Genomic DNA, 12,790 nt, shown 5'->3' with positions numbered 1-12,790 from the left:
GCAAATATTAAGTCTCAGAACCAGGCGGTCGTTTTTTTTCACCTTTAAAGGTTGTACAGTGCGATATATCCTTTTGATGGCATCCTGTTCTTTATGAGAAGTGTTGACTAATCGACAGTTTGATTATTCACCGGCCCTATTTCAGATTTGCACGTATACTTGACCGCATCGTGGCCATCTTGAGTGATTGCTTAGTATTGTTGGTGGGAGCCCTGAGCGGGGCCCTAAGCATTGTGTGGTGTCGGTTGTCAACAAGTTGAATGAACTGGGACGGGGGCCATTGACATCTGCAACAGCCCAAGTTTGTGACGCCGAGCGGAATAAACTCTATCGATGCGAAGATTACTATACCATCAGGGCCTTGCAAGATATACATCTCAGGCTAAATTGTCGTGCGGTAGAATATTAATGGAAACCTCGGCTCGTACAAAGTCCACCTATTGATCCGCGGTATTCTTATTGGTTGGGCCAGACCTGTGACGTACCGCCAACACAAGACGCTTGTGGAATTTTTTATGTAAATCAATTATCACTCGTGGCAGAAAAAACAGCCAGAATAGCGCAGATTGTCAACCGCATGACCCCACTCCTTGGCATTACTTCGCTTCCTCAGCGAGAAGGAAGAATTTCCAATGTCATTCCTATCAGCTGAGCATCCAAATTCCTTGATCTACCAAGTCACGGAATGGCTAGATCAACATAAATCTCTGCTCCGTGTATGTGCGCAGTGAGTAAACAAGAATCACAGCATCGTCGTGGGATGACCGGTTTTAACTAGACCGGCCTACGTGTGATGATGAAAAACTGATAACGAATACGCAGATTTAAAACAGCAAAATCAAGGATCTGGAGAATCTTCTTTTGCAGTGCATGTAGCGAGGTATATATTAATGGTCTAGCTTCCCTTCTAGCGATACTGTCTTTTTTTACTCACCGAGGACGACAAAGTCCACTTTCGTCCACCATTCAACCGGAGTCACTGCTTTGGACTTAAGTTCCCTTCTATCGGGCTACATAACCCTGGACTCGTCCCTATTACTTGTTATCATTGCAGGACTCGACATTCGTCATGCCAGGAGGATCGCTGAACATGCCCAGAAGGGCTTCGCAGATGTTGCGCTTCATAGTCGTTGGAGGGAGCATCGCAGGCGTCGCTTGCGCATATGCGCTACAACAAGCGGGTCACCAAGTATTGGTTGTGGAGCAGGGCGATGGGAGGTGCGATGTATGTAATCCATCTTATCGAATCCTGGGCGATATGAACTTGAGACCCAACCTAGAGTCACGGTGGCATACGATCTCCACCAAACATGACGCGCCTGTTGAATCATTGGGGACTCGGACCTGCTATCGCCCGAGTTTCGATAAAAGCCGACAGGTTTACTTTCATGGATGGTGAGCGATACGCAAGGAGATCTCCGTTATCCGTCGGTGTTCATATACCTTCCTTGCAGGGAAATCCGGGGAAGAACTCGGCTTTCTCGTACTGCACGAGAAGCTTATGAAGGCGTTAGCGGCGGATTTTCTATATATGCAGGTTTGTCATGTCCATGAAATGCGACATTCCCGGACATTTGATGAAAATATCAATTCTGGTCATAGCATGGAGCACTGCACGCGATGTTTGTCGAGTATGCCAAAAGCGCCGGCGTCCAATTCCGATATAACACGGAAGTCGTATCGGTCGATCCGTGGAAGGGCATGGTGATTACGCGCAAGGGTGCTAGATTGTCTGCGGACGTGATTATTGGTGCGGATGGTTACAGGAGCGTCGTACGTCCTGTGGTGGTTGGTCCTGAAGGAATGAAAGGCGTTTTGGATAAGCGTGTGTCGGTGAAGTAAGCACTGCTTTTGCTACTCGGTTGATCATTATTTCTTACGGTTGACGCGGATTGGCGCTTATAGCATCACCGTGCCCACAGACCTGATGCGGCAACACAAGGATCTTGTTAAATTAACGGTCTCACCAGAGGTATGAAGATGAAAATGATGATCGCATCCTTGCATGATATGAATGCCTATTTAGTGGTCACTATGGTTAGGTGATGATTGTGCGATGCATGGGCTACTCACCGTGCGTACCCCGGTCACAAATGCTTGATAGAATCTCGCCTAACTCTCCAAAAGGTTGATCCCCGGTCATCCAAAAAGAATATGCCGTAGTCATGCATGTTCCTACGGATGGAAAGCCAGCACAAAACTCATGGGATCGGTCACAGCCATTGGATGAGAAGTTTTTGAAGCTGGACCGCTTTGAACCTAGGTACATCTATGGTTCAGTTCACTCCACATTGCTGATGTTGGTGAACAGAACACAAAAACTAGTTAAACTCGCGCAGACTATGACTCCAACTAGCCATACTATTTACGAACCCTTTGATAATTGGGTTCATGAGAGCGGAAAGGTAGTACTAGTTGGTGAGGCCGCCCACCCATTGATGGTATGTATATTTCTTGCAAAACATATACATCGCCCAATGATCGCTGGTTTCTGCAGCCCAACGGGTCACACAACGCTGCAATGTCGATAGAGGATGCCATGACACTATCGACTCTCTTTTCTCTTCCAGCAGCTAAATCGCATACGTCCATTCTCCTTTCCGCTTACGAAGAGCTGCGGCAGCCTCGTTGCGCTGCAACGCAAGCCTCTGAACTACGGAAACGAGATTTCGTATGCCTGCCTTTTGGTCCTGGACAGCAAGCTCGCGATGACGGTTTGCGAGATGCAAGAGCGCGTGCGCTGCTTGACTGGGACGAAGCGGAAGAAGAATTTTTACGTGACACATGGGAGGAATATATCGACCTATTCGCTTTTGACGCTCGGGAGGCGGTGGAGGATTGGTGGACGAAATGGGGGCCGGCTATATCCCGCCCGCGGATGCCAGACTCTCGAATAGAGAGTGCAGCGAGGAAGTTTGAGTCGTCACGCCTGGAGGCGGGTGGTTTCTAGGAGGCGGTAGCATGAGTGCTTTTGCAGGAGGACGAACGGAATAATACCTTGGACGCTATTTACCCACACGACGGCTCAGACTCCAAGCTGAAGGACGATCGGTTTAGATACTCGTGTCTCATTGTTTTTATATCGATACCGTGTATTAATATTGCTATTGCTGTACGGGATTTGAATGTAGTCTCTGATCCGCTTCTTGCTGTACATTTACAATACTATAACCCGTTGTTTGATTACCGATGCTGATCGTTCGTTTGCGTAAACAGCGTGAAAACAAGTAGGTACATGTACACGTTGCAGTCTAAACTATCAGATAGGGTGATACGTTGAGCCCCGGTCGACGCGAGACACTGCACTCACCGCGATAGACAACATTTCGCCAGCACATGACAAGCACATAAGCCACATCGTGCCACAAGGCGTTCAGAAAGTTGGTGTTATGCTGAAGTCATATTTTATGGTTCCAATGTTCTCTCGCAGTACGAGCTTGTGCGTTAAATTTCAAGTAAAGAACGCGCGCGCGCCAACGTTTTGGATCAGATCTGGGTCTGCGAGAGAAATCTGTGCATAGAATACTATTATCCATGGTTACAATTGAATGTGAGATAGCATCATGGAATATTCGAACTAGCAAACCCACGAGAAGAAGCTGCGGATGACGCTGTCGCTGTCTGCATATGTGGAATATAGAGTTCAAACTTTGAACTGTAGAGTCAAGCATTGGCTGAGCGGGCATCTCCAACTCGGAACTAGTTGACTGAGAAACGAAAATTGAAGCAATTGTGTACTGACTCCAGAAACCTTGGTTGCAAGGTAATCATGAGATGAACGTATCCGTCTATCGATGGGTGACAAGTGCGAGCGCTCTACAGAGGATTTGGAGCGTTCGAATGCGCCCTTCTTGCCTCCTCCTTCTCCCTTGCTTGTTCTGCAAGCTGTAGAATGGCAATGAGTATCGTGGGTCGGCGATAAGGTAATTATACGAACCAAGCTTTGCCACGAGTGATCAACCGGCCGCTGGAAGGAATTAGTATCTACACCATGTGAATACACGAAACATGGAACTCACGCGCTGAAGGGCAGCCTGGCGCTGATTGTGCGTAAGGATCCCTGCGCCAATCAAGACGCCAATAGTCAAGCCCTGTGCCCACATACGTACTTGAACAATCTTTTGAGGTAATGTCTGATGTCTGCACATGTCTGCATCAGATACGTGGAAGAACGTCGACGTAAGGGAAACCACAAACCTATCTCTAGAGATAATGCTGCCAGCGACTGCCATTGACAAAACCCAGCTTCCAAGAATGATGCTGTACTGGTGTCGTGATGCCCAGTCTCCAACTTTGTCTTTTGTTGTCAGAGCCCCCCATCGTGCCTCTTCCTCTGCTGCTTCTCTGTCTAGTTCCCATTTACCTGCGCCGGTCCTGCAGGGCGTTAGAGGGAAATATTTGGTTCAGGAATCGGGACTCACCAATGTGCACGATCGAATTCTAGACCGCGCCTTTCAGCCTGGATGGATATGCAAGGCGCAATCATTATGACGGTACCCATGACTTTTAAAGATAGAGGGAGTGCTCGATAGGATGCCCATCGACGGTTAAGCAGCAGTGAACCAGGGATAGCGACGGCTGCACTCAGAAATGCGCCTTCTGCTGCACCGCGGATAGTAGCATTCGTGTGGCCGTCGATTTCTTCCTGTGTGACGATCTTCATGACTGGATTATAAGTGTGAAGCTTTGGACTTTGCTCTCGTTGCCTTTCACGATGGTAGCCTGTGAAACAGTCCAACCCTGCAGTACTTATATTTGGTGACTGACGCTCGCGAACCGCCCCGGCGTAAAGCTTGGAGAATTAATGGCCGCGTTAGTCGCGTTCGGAATGATACGGACAACTGGGACCGCGTCATTGATTGGTTATCCCGAGTAATTCCGATCTCACGACCACAAACGAGCACTCGGAGCGACATTGAAATGTGAAAGGTGCTCGGAAGGAACCGGCACCACACGTTTGGCTGAGCGAAAGCGTCTCTTGTTTCTCTTTGTCGTTTCACTATACGGTATACATCTCACTCGCTCGATCCTATACAGTTATCCCCGCTCGTTCTCATATTTTGGCCCCCTCTCCGCACCCAGTATTCATGCATACAAGACCTAATTTCTACGCCGTATTCTGTTGTTATTTCGATTACCCATATATATACATACCCAACATTACCGTGACATTTAGCTATCTATCACATCGCAGTAAGTAGAGGTCATCGAACAGTTTGCCTGTCGAGCTTGTTCCCACACCGGCGGCAATCTCGCCAACGTCCGAACGGACGGAGCTAATGCTCGGTTCTAGCCCAACTACTGTTTGCCTGACCTCGTTTGTCTTGCGTTAGACGAAGCTGGAATACTGCTGCTATGAACAAGCTTTGGCCTATCGAGCTGCACTAGAAAACCGGCGAGCAGAGCCACATGTCAGTGTGTTTTCTTTTCTCTGACAAGCGGAGGCTAATATTGACGATGCGTACTCCGCTCAGGCTAGTATTGAATTGGTAATTATTAGCTCCGAAAATTTATGTTTCTCGGATCTCCGTCCCCTCGCTTGCCTCTGGATTCAACTCGAGTCTGGTATACTTGCCTTGCGAAATGGCATTTGCAGTTTCCAGCTCTTCACCAGCTATGTCAATTGCAACGCGTTGACTGTTTGTGAACAGTCCGTGGCCCATACTAGATCTACTACGCCGCTACACTTGACGTCATCGGGTATGTTGTGGCTTTTGTTGTGAATTTTGTGAAGAGCCTCAGAAGCGAATGGAAACTGGTAAGCGAATTGCACTAATACTATAATAGCTTTCTCCGCAAGCTCTAGCATATATAACGGGCATTGTATCGTCTTTTTGTCTTCAGTGCTTCCCTCCCACTTCCCTTACCTTCCGCATCTTACTTCACACTCTTTTTCCAAGTCGTTCTTTACCATGAAATTATCATCATTTGCTGTTCCCATTCTCTCTGCATCAACCGCATTTGCTCTTTCCAAGTCACCGCATCCTTACAGGCGCGCCTTTGTGCCAGGATGTCTGCGGTTCTCTCAACACCGACCTGACTCTTAAGGAGGTCCTCGATAGCCAAGGTATGCTGCCTATCTGTTGCTCTGAGACTCTGAAGTTGACCGTCATTTGTATCAGGCAAGGCCACCGTTGCGGGCCACCTCGATGTCTGCCTGTGTGCCAAGGACGTTGTTACATTCGTGAAATCAAACGTCGTTGCACAAAAAGCTGTCAAACTTGTCGGCGACCATACCAAGGTGGAGACTTTGATCTCGAACATGGTAATGTTGTCTGTATGATCCTCAGTCGCATTCGCTGACTCTGACTCGTAATAGATCACGAGCCTTCCGACAGCCTCTCACTGCTCTTACCCTGATCACGCCAGCCCCGTGTGCTCCGACTCCAATCCATGCAATTTTGAATGCACCGATGGTTACCTTCCCTTCCCTGCCGAGAGACCCACGTCTTGTCAATGTCCTGACCACCTCATGGAATGTGGTGGCAAGTGCGGTCATTTTAAGGAGTGCCCCAGCGAAGCACCTCTGTCCCGTCGTAACAATGATCCCAAGTGTGCTAATGGTCTCACCATGTGTGGGGTCACTACTAGCACTGGTCAGCCTTGGAAGTGTGTCGATGTTAAAACTGATGCTACAACTTGTAAGTTGTATCTTCACGGTTACATCGCCAGACTCTAATACATCAACAGGTGGTGCGTGTGTCAAGGCGGCTCCTTACGGAAAGGCACCTATCAACGGTGTGAACTGCAAGGAGATCGAGGGTGTCATTCCTGGCACTGTCACTTGCGGTAACGGCCGCTGCATTGTGAAAGACTGCGCCGAGGGCTTTTCTGTTTCTCCTGCTTCGGATACGTGCATTCCTGTGTCCAAATATGCTCCCACCGCCCCTAAGCAACAAAACGGAGCTGCTATTCCGAGCCCTAGTGGAAGCACTAAAGGTCCCAAGGTTTCTCGTGACGAGCGTCCCGCAGGATCGAAGCACGATGCGGGTGCCCCTCCCACTCCCTTCGGTGGTTTGAGGTTCCCTCGTGATGTTGCTGGTAATATTCAGCAAGGCGCTAGTGCCGTCGTCGGGCCAGTCGTTGATGTGGCTGAGCATCTCACTGCCAGTGGTTCTGCAGGTCCCGGGGGCGTTGTCACGAATGTTAAACAGGGCGCCGAGGTAGTTTCTCCTGTTTTAGGTGTAGTGGAGCACACCTCTGGTAGCTTCAAAGCGACGCGTGGTGTTGGATTGCCTCACGGTGCTGGTGTTTCGCCCAATGATGTTGCTAAGGGTGTCGCAGCTGGTCATATGGGCACGCCCGTTGGCTTCCATGGGGTCCGTGGTGTTGCCGGGGGTTTGATACCTGGTCCTGGTCCTCATGCTGGTCCTCATACCGAAGATGTAAAGCTGTGAGGCCGTTGTCCGTGCAGCTTGCTCTGGTTTACTCCTTTTGTTATCTACTCCGCGCCTACATACGATAATATACCTATAGCGACTCGGGTCTACAAATACTTGACCGATAATCAAGTTTCCTTTTGATGCGGCACACTCTGATCTGAGATCTGAACCACTGACGTCAGACGGCTACCCATTGACGTCATAATTAAATATTTGAATATCGAACAGGATGTAGGTATGGAGCACATGAAGAGTATAAAACCTAGGCTAGCCGTCGTTCCATTCTCCTCAAATCTACGCACAATGTCTTCGTCTACTGCACACCCGTCTGCCGTAGGCACTAATACCCAACCCGAAACGTCGATCGTGCCTTCCACTGAAACTCCAACTCAACCAACATCTGAATCCCTCACCGACGACCAGCTTCCGCCGCAAAGACACGCAGGAGCCGCTGGGCTCGGTCCCGCGTACAAACAAGGAGCAGTAAGTTTACATCCGCCTCCACATCCTCAGAACTGAACAAAGTTGCATCGCGTCCCAATAGGGTCTTGGGGAAAAGCTCAGCGGCTTGCAAGAGGAGATCAAGGGAAAGATCACGAAGAATCCGGAGCTAGTCGAACATGGGCGTGAGCGGCGTACGGGGATCTTGAAGCAGAAAGAACAAGAACAGGTGCGAAATCGAGCGTCCACTACTCTAACTCCTTGTGGAATTCATGTATGTTAACTAGGATGATGATAACCCGTTCCCGAAACCAGAAGAGCATAGTTAGGCCTATTAAGATAGTGGGAGAAGCTATCATGAGCATGCTCGCGTGCATTGGTACATGAACAGTAACTTTAATTTAATTAGTACATGAACGTCATTGTATGGCTACGTCATCGATGATCTTTGCACGCGTATAAATTCCAAGGGGCTGAACGAAAGTGAGCATCACAAGTTGTCACAGACAATCATGCGTAGTCCTCCTCCCGGACCCCGTCGTGGTGATCGCGGTTCCAACATCATCGGGCCTCGAAACCCCGAGCGTGAAAAGCAAGCTCCTGATCTCGTCCACCCTCCCTCGACGGATCGCGGCACTCTCCCTTCCCTCAAATGGTCATTCGCAGACTCGCATATGCGTATTGAAGATGGCGGATGGGCACGTCAGACTACAGTCCGCGAATTGCCTGCCTCCGTCGAGCTCGCGGGGGTGAATATGCGTCTCGATGAGGGAGCCATTCGAGAGCTTCATTGGCATCGTGAAGCAGAGTGGGCGTACATGCTCGAGGGCAGCTGCAGGTTTACAGTTCTTGATGTTGAAGGGGGTGCTTACGAGGCCGATCTGACCAAGGGGGATATCTGGTATGCGCCAAGAGGTCGTCCTCATTCCATCCAGGGCGTCGGCAAGGGTGGGTGCGAGTTCATGCTTATCTTCGACGATGGAAACTTCTCAGAGGACGAGACCTTCCTCCTTTCAGACTGGTTGTCCCATACGCCGAAGGAGGTGGTGGCAAAGAACTTTGGCCTTGATCCTAGCGTGTTCGACAAGCTGTCGCAGAAAGGTGATGTATCTGACGATACCGTCAGTTCTCGTCATTAAAAAATTAATGTCGTCAACAGAAAAGTATATGTTTCGCGGGATCACACCTGATACGCCCTCGCCTGGCTTGCCGTCTGACGTTCCAAAGTCCAAGCATCGTTTCACGCACAGCCTTCTCGCCCAACTCCCGCTCAAGACACCAGGCGGTACAGTCCACATCGTTGATACCTCAAACTTCCCTGTCTCGACAACCATCGCCGCTGCCCATGTGACTATAGAACCTCACGGCCTACGGGAGCTCCACTGGCACCCAAATGCCGATGAATGGTCATTCTTCATTCGCGGTCGTGCCCGAATAACTGTTTTCGCTGGCAGTGGAAATGCGCGTACTTTTGATTATCAACCTGGAGACGTCGGAATCGTGCCCCGTAGCCTTGGTCATTACGTAGAGAACATTGGGGATGAGGAAGTGGAGATGCTTGAGGTCTTTCGTGCACCAAAGTTTGAAGATTTCTCCTTGGAGCAGTGGTTGAAAGGTTCTCCTGGCCAGATGGTGTTGGAGCACCTGAACTTGCAAGGTAGTGAGGAAGGGGAGAAATTTATGGAAGCGCTGCGGAAGAGTCGGGGAAAGGAGCCAGTGAAGCCTGCAAAAGCCAAGTTGTGATTGTCAAAATCACGGTGCCGAACCTGTTGGATCATCCGCATTATCCGTTATCTTGAATCGCAAGGCTTGTTGCATGCAAAATTATCGAACCTGTGCTTATAATATGTAGGTGCCTAACTTACTCCAGCTGATCGTAGCCCATGACTTATATTTATCCACGCCACCACTTGAGCCTTGAGCTTGAGCGCTTGAGCTCGTTCAGTTCTACATGAGCCCACGTTGTATTGAGCATTTGATCCCGCGAAAGCAATTCGCATCGACGCCACTCGCTCGTGTGATTACCAGTTGTTGAACGTCTCAGGCACTCGAGCTATACTGCGTCAGTTCGCTGTCTTGCCCGTGCTAACTCTCAAGCTCTTTGTTGATATACAAAGGACACCATCGGCACGACATTCGGGCCTTCTTGTCAACGGAAAATATACAGCAAACGCAGTTTACTCCTCGTTACTACTGGAAACACTATTTAATTACAGAAAATTCTGCGGACGGAGAAGTAGGCCCCACAGATAAGCAGAACGTTGAAGTTCCACCATAGTATGTACTGTTTTACTACGTCATGTATAGCGTACAATCGACACCGCAGAACAGTAATCCCTGCAGTATGGTGCAAGAAGCAAACGACACAGAACGTTCAGTACGTGTGTGATTAATAGATTCCAGGAACCAATCGGTACTGCACCCTCTTCGACCACTCTTCCCATTCTTTTCCAAGAGCGCGATGGAGCATCTTGTCCTCGATCGGAGGTCGGGTGGCAGCGAGACAAGCACCGACTGTAAACGCGTAGAAGCCCGCCGCTGCTATCAATTTCACGTAGGGCACTTGTAAAAACCCAGACTGCCTCAACCACGATCCCGATTCTGCATACATGAAGACAACTCCAATATATTGGAGAAGGTAACCAGTGTAGCTCGGGTGACGGACAACCGAGTACGGCCCTTCCGTCACGAGCCTGTGCTCTTTTCTGATGCTGAGCGGCCAGCTCCAGCTCTTCCCCAATGTCAAGACGCAATAACGCCTGAACACGCCGCCGATTATGCAGGCAAGGCTGCCGGCAAGGAAAGCGGGAGTGACATCCGTGGGGTGAAGCGCGCGCAAAAACTGCACAGCTCCAATGTCTGGAATCTGCGAGGGATCTATGTTCAAGGCAAGGATGCTTGCCACTTCAACGGTCGTCGCTGTCCATGTGGCGAACTGTCATATTGTTTAATAATCCATGTCAACAACCAATGGCTGTAAACAACACACCTTCTTTATATCGTTACCCCAAAGTTTCTGGAACAATAGGACGAAAGATTCAAATGCGTTGGGTGCCATCTTTTCTTCATCTTTTGGCGGCGGAGCAGCGGAAAAAAACGAAATATGGACGGAAATGGCCGAAGCGATGATGAAGGGGATCTTTGCTAGACTCATGGTGTGCTGCTGAACTGAATTTGGAGCCTGCGGTGAGTTGCCTTATATACCTGAACACTGTCGCCTCTAGACGTTCGATAGGCGACAAAACTCCCAGGAAATGAACCAGTCATCAAGCGAGGGAAGTCTTTTGTTCTGTAGAGGTCTACAAGGATTGATGAGCTGAGAAACTTTTCTTGAGCGTGATTAGGCGGGGTCTTCTGTTCTGTAGAACTCCACACAAAGGTTGATAAGCTGTCAAACTGTCTTTGGAGTCCGACAATTGATGTGATTGATACACATACCTGTGCGTTACCTTGTTGTAAGCGTCCCCCGCGGAGTAGCAAAAATAAGGATGTAGATACTTACCTAGAAAAGTTTCGGAAAAGGATGCTCGTATATGCTGCTTCGGGTATGGACGCCAACATCGAGTGTAAGCCACATGTAGGCTTAACAGCACTTTCCACCTCTCGAATAAGCTCGTTCGTCAAATCATCTGAGCTGCGAACAACGTGGTTTGATCTACTTGTAAGTACGGTGAGTCTAGAAGTTGATACTGACGTGAGAGTCCGCATTTCCAGACAGCGTGTATGCTCAAAGCATAGACGGTGATCAATGAGCCATAATCCGAGGCGAGTCTCTTAAAGTCAGAGGCTTCTCAAGCTTCTCAGACTAACTTATCAAGAGGCGGCCTTCGTCAGCGTCCTTTGATAGCTGATTTAGATTTATGATTAGTCGGTGTTTGTGCGCGGTGATCTGGCGGTCGGTAACGAAGTTCGAACGTTCAGGAGTTGTGTTTGTTTTGATACATTGTCAGCTTCCGTGCCTGCGTGGGTAAGCTTTTCATGATGACTAATCTGGTGTGTGCTGCCACCGACAATCAATTTGTCTACTGCCACAAACAAACTGGTAAGACGCGGTGGGGCCCCGTCGAGTCTAAGGTGTAGGTATAGCCGAGGTCCGAGGGCCCCGTCTGCGTTTGAGATGATATGCTGGTATGTGAAGACGTACACATGACTTTATCTAGCCATAGACCAAGAGCCACCGGTTGAAGCCACTTCCTTCCGACGGAATCAACACCCCACAGAATTCAGTCGGCACTTTCACGAGACTCGTATTTCTAGCTACTTGAACGCAAAATTCTCAACATAGATATCATTCTCTCTTTAATACAACTCATTATGAGGTTGAATGACCATGATCGAAGCAGAACTGAGTGAGATAGTTGAAAGTGCTGAAGTCACGCAGAAATGTCACCTGCCGATGCTATGCCGTGACGGAGTTTTAATACTGCACGTGCCGACTTGTACTGCTGGATATCTCCATCAATTCTGCGCTAATCTAGCTCTCCAGGTCCCACAATGCATCCGGTGGTGCATGAACATAGACATGGTCCGAGTCTCATTACATCCCTCTCAATTTGCAACTACAGCACTGATGGTCACCCTCGTACTTAAGTAGACATATCTACTGGTAAATAGCACTTACTCGCTTACGCCGAATACTAACTGAACTTGCGGCACTGTCAGATTGCCGAGCTCACTTTGAAACTAGCCCTTGTGACATGTTGTGACTTCCAGTGACATTTGTGTGACTGCCAACTTCTGTGGGGTACCGATTGCACCGGAAGGGATAGTAATCAAGATCACGCGTCAAGCCCCCGACCCCCTGCAGTCAGAATCGTTTCACTCACACCTCGAGTGTTGTCTTATCAGTTATCGTGTTGCAGTAGAGTTGTTATACTTACTGCTTGATAATCGCGTTGATTCACGTGATGTCTTCCTCACGAACTATTAACTCGTGCTTCATTCAGCTTCATTAATCACTAATCATT

The 12,790-nt window shown here is 49.0% G+C and overlaps 6 protein-coding genes across 6 annotated transcripts; 4 read left to right on the top strand and 2 right to left on the bottom strand.

The window, feature by feature from the left end:
• Positions 1-1,090: 1,090 nt before the first annotated feature.
• Positions 1,091-2,950, top strand: BJ212DRAFT_1447781 (uncharacterized protein; the record flags this gene model as incomplete). The annotated part of the gene is made up of 9 exons (XM_041338446.1): positions 1,091-1,218; positions 1,283-1,395; positions 1,455-1,537; positions 1,603-1,838; positions 1,906-1,972; positions 2,027-2,078; positions 2,152-2,263; positions 2,312-2,441; positions 2,498-2,950. 9 exons carry the CDS (start codon positions 1,091-1,093, stop codon positions 2,948-2,950), a joined length of 1,374 nt encoding a protein of 457 aa, XP_041191294.1.
• An 866-nt stretch (positions 2,951-3,816) lies between these two features.
• BJ212DRAFT_1482439 (uncharacterized protein) lies at positions 3,817-4,663 on the bottom strand (the record flags this gene model as incomplete). The annotated part of the gene is made up of 5 exons (XM_041340418.1): positions 3,817-3,885; positions 3,938-3,967; positions 4,020-4,140; positions 4,198-4,374; positions 4,422-4,663. The coding sequence occupies 5 exons, from the start codon at positions 4,661-4,663 to the stop codon at positions 3,817-3,819; spliced, it is 639 nt and encodes a 212-aa protein (XP_041191293.1).
• Positions 4,664-5,409: 746 nt separating this feature from the next.
• On the top strand, positions 5,410-7,529 carry BJ212DRAFT_1588579 (uncharacterized protein; the record flags this gene model as incomplete). Its single annotated transcript, XM_041342433.1, has 7 exons — positions 5,410-5,415; positions 5,669-5,700; positions 5,735-5,758; positions 5,976-6,067; positions 6,123-6,265; positions 6,320-6,641; positions 6,691-7,529. The coding sequence occupies 7 exons, from the start codon at positions 5,410-5,412 to the stop codon at positions 7,395-7,397; spliced, it is 1,326 nt and encodes a 441-aa protein (XP_041191292.1). The 3' UTR covers positions 7,398-7,529.
• A 156-nt stretch (positions 7,530-7,685) lies between these two features.
• On the top strand, positions 7,686-8,152 carry BJ212DRAFT_1300938 (uncharacterized protein; the record flags this gene model as incomplete). The annotated part of the gene is made up of 3 exons (XM_041333060.1): positions 7,686-7,865; positions 7,927-8,052; positions 8,111-8,152. The coding sequence occupies 3 exons, from the start codon at positions 7,686-7,688 to the stop codon at positions 8,150-8,152; spliced, it is 348 nt and encodes a 115-aa protein (XP_041191291.1).
• A 92-nt stretch (positions 8,153-8,244) lies between these two features.
• Positions 8,245-9,745, top strand: BJ212DRAFT_395863 (putative oxalate decarboxylase/oxidase). Its single transcript, XM_041343090.1, has 2 exons — positions 8,245-8,924; positions 8,983-9,745. The coding sequence occupies exons 1-2, from the start codon at positions 8,336-8,338 to the stop codon at positions 9,564-9,566; spliced, it is 1,173 nt and encodes a 390-aa protein (XP_041191290.1). The 5' UTR covers positions 8,245-8,335; the 3' UTR covers positions 9,567-9,745.
• A 467-nt stretch (positions 9,746-10,212) lies between these two features.
• BJ212DRAFT_1300936 (uncharacterized protein) lies at positions 10,213-10,977 on the bottom strand (the record flags this gene model as incomplete). Its single annotated transcript, XM_041333059.1, has 2 exons — positions 10,213-10,758; positions 10,813-10,977. The coding sequence occupies 2 exons, from the start codon at positions 10,975-10,977 to the stop codon at positions 10,213-10,215; spliced, it is 711 nt and encodes a 236-aa protein (XP_041191289.1).
• Between the last annotated feature and the right edge of the window lie 1,813 nt (positions 10,978-12,790).

The sequence above is a fragment of the Suillus subaureus genome, assembly GCF_016647635.1.
Source record: "Suillus subaureus strain MN1 chromosome Unknown BJ212scaffold_23, whole genome shotgun sequence".
NCBI lineage: Eukaryota > Fungi > Basidiomycota > Agaricomycetes > Boletales > Suillaceae > Suillus > Suillus subaureus.
The sequence above is the reverse complement of the archived record's forward strand: the minus strand, read 5'-3'. Positions and strand labels throughout refer to the sequence as shown.

What these genes read in the sequence shown, in the direction of transcription:
- BJ212DRAFT_395863 (XM_041343090.1), top strand. Translation starts at nt 8,336, where the DNA reads ATGCGTAGTCCTCCTCCCGGACCCCGTCGTGGTGATCGCGGTTCCAAC. An exon ending in CGACAAGCTGTCGCAGAAAG is followed by an intron (nt 8,925 to 8,982) that starts GTGATGTATCTG and finishes TGTCGTCAACAG; the next exon opens with AAAAGTATATGTTTCGCGGG.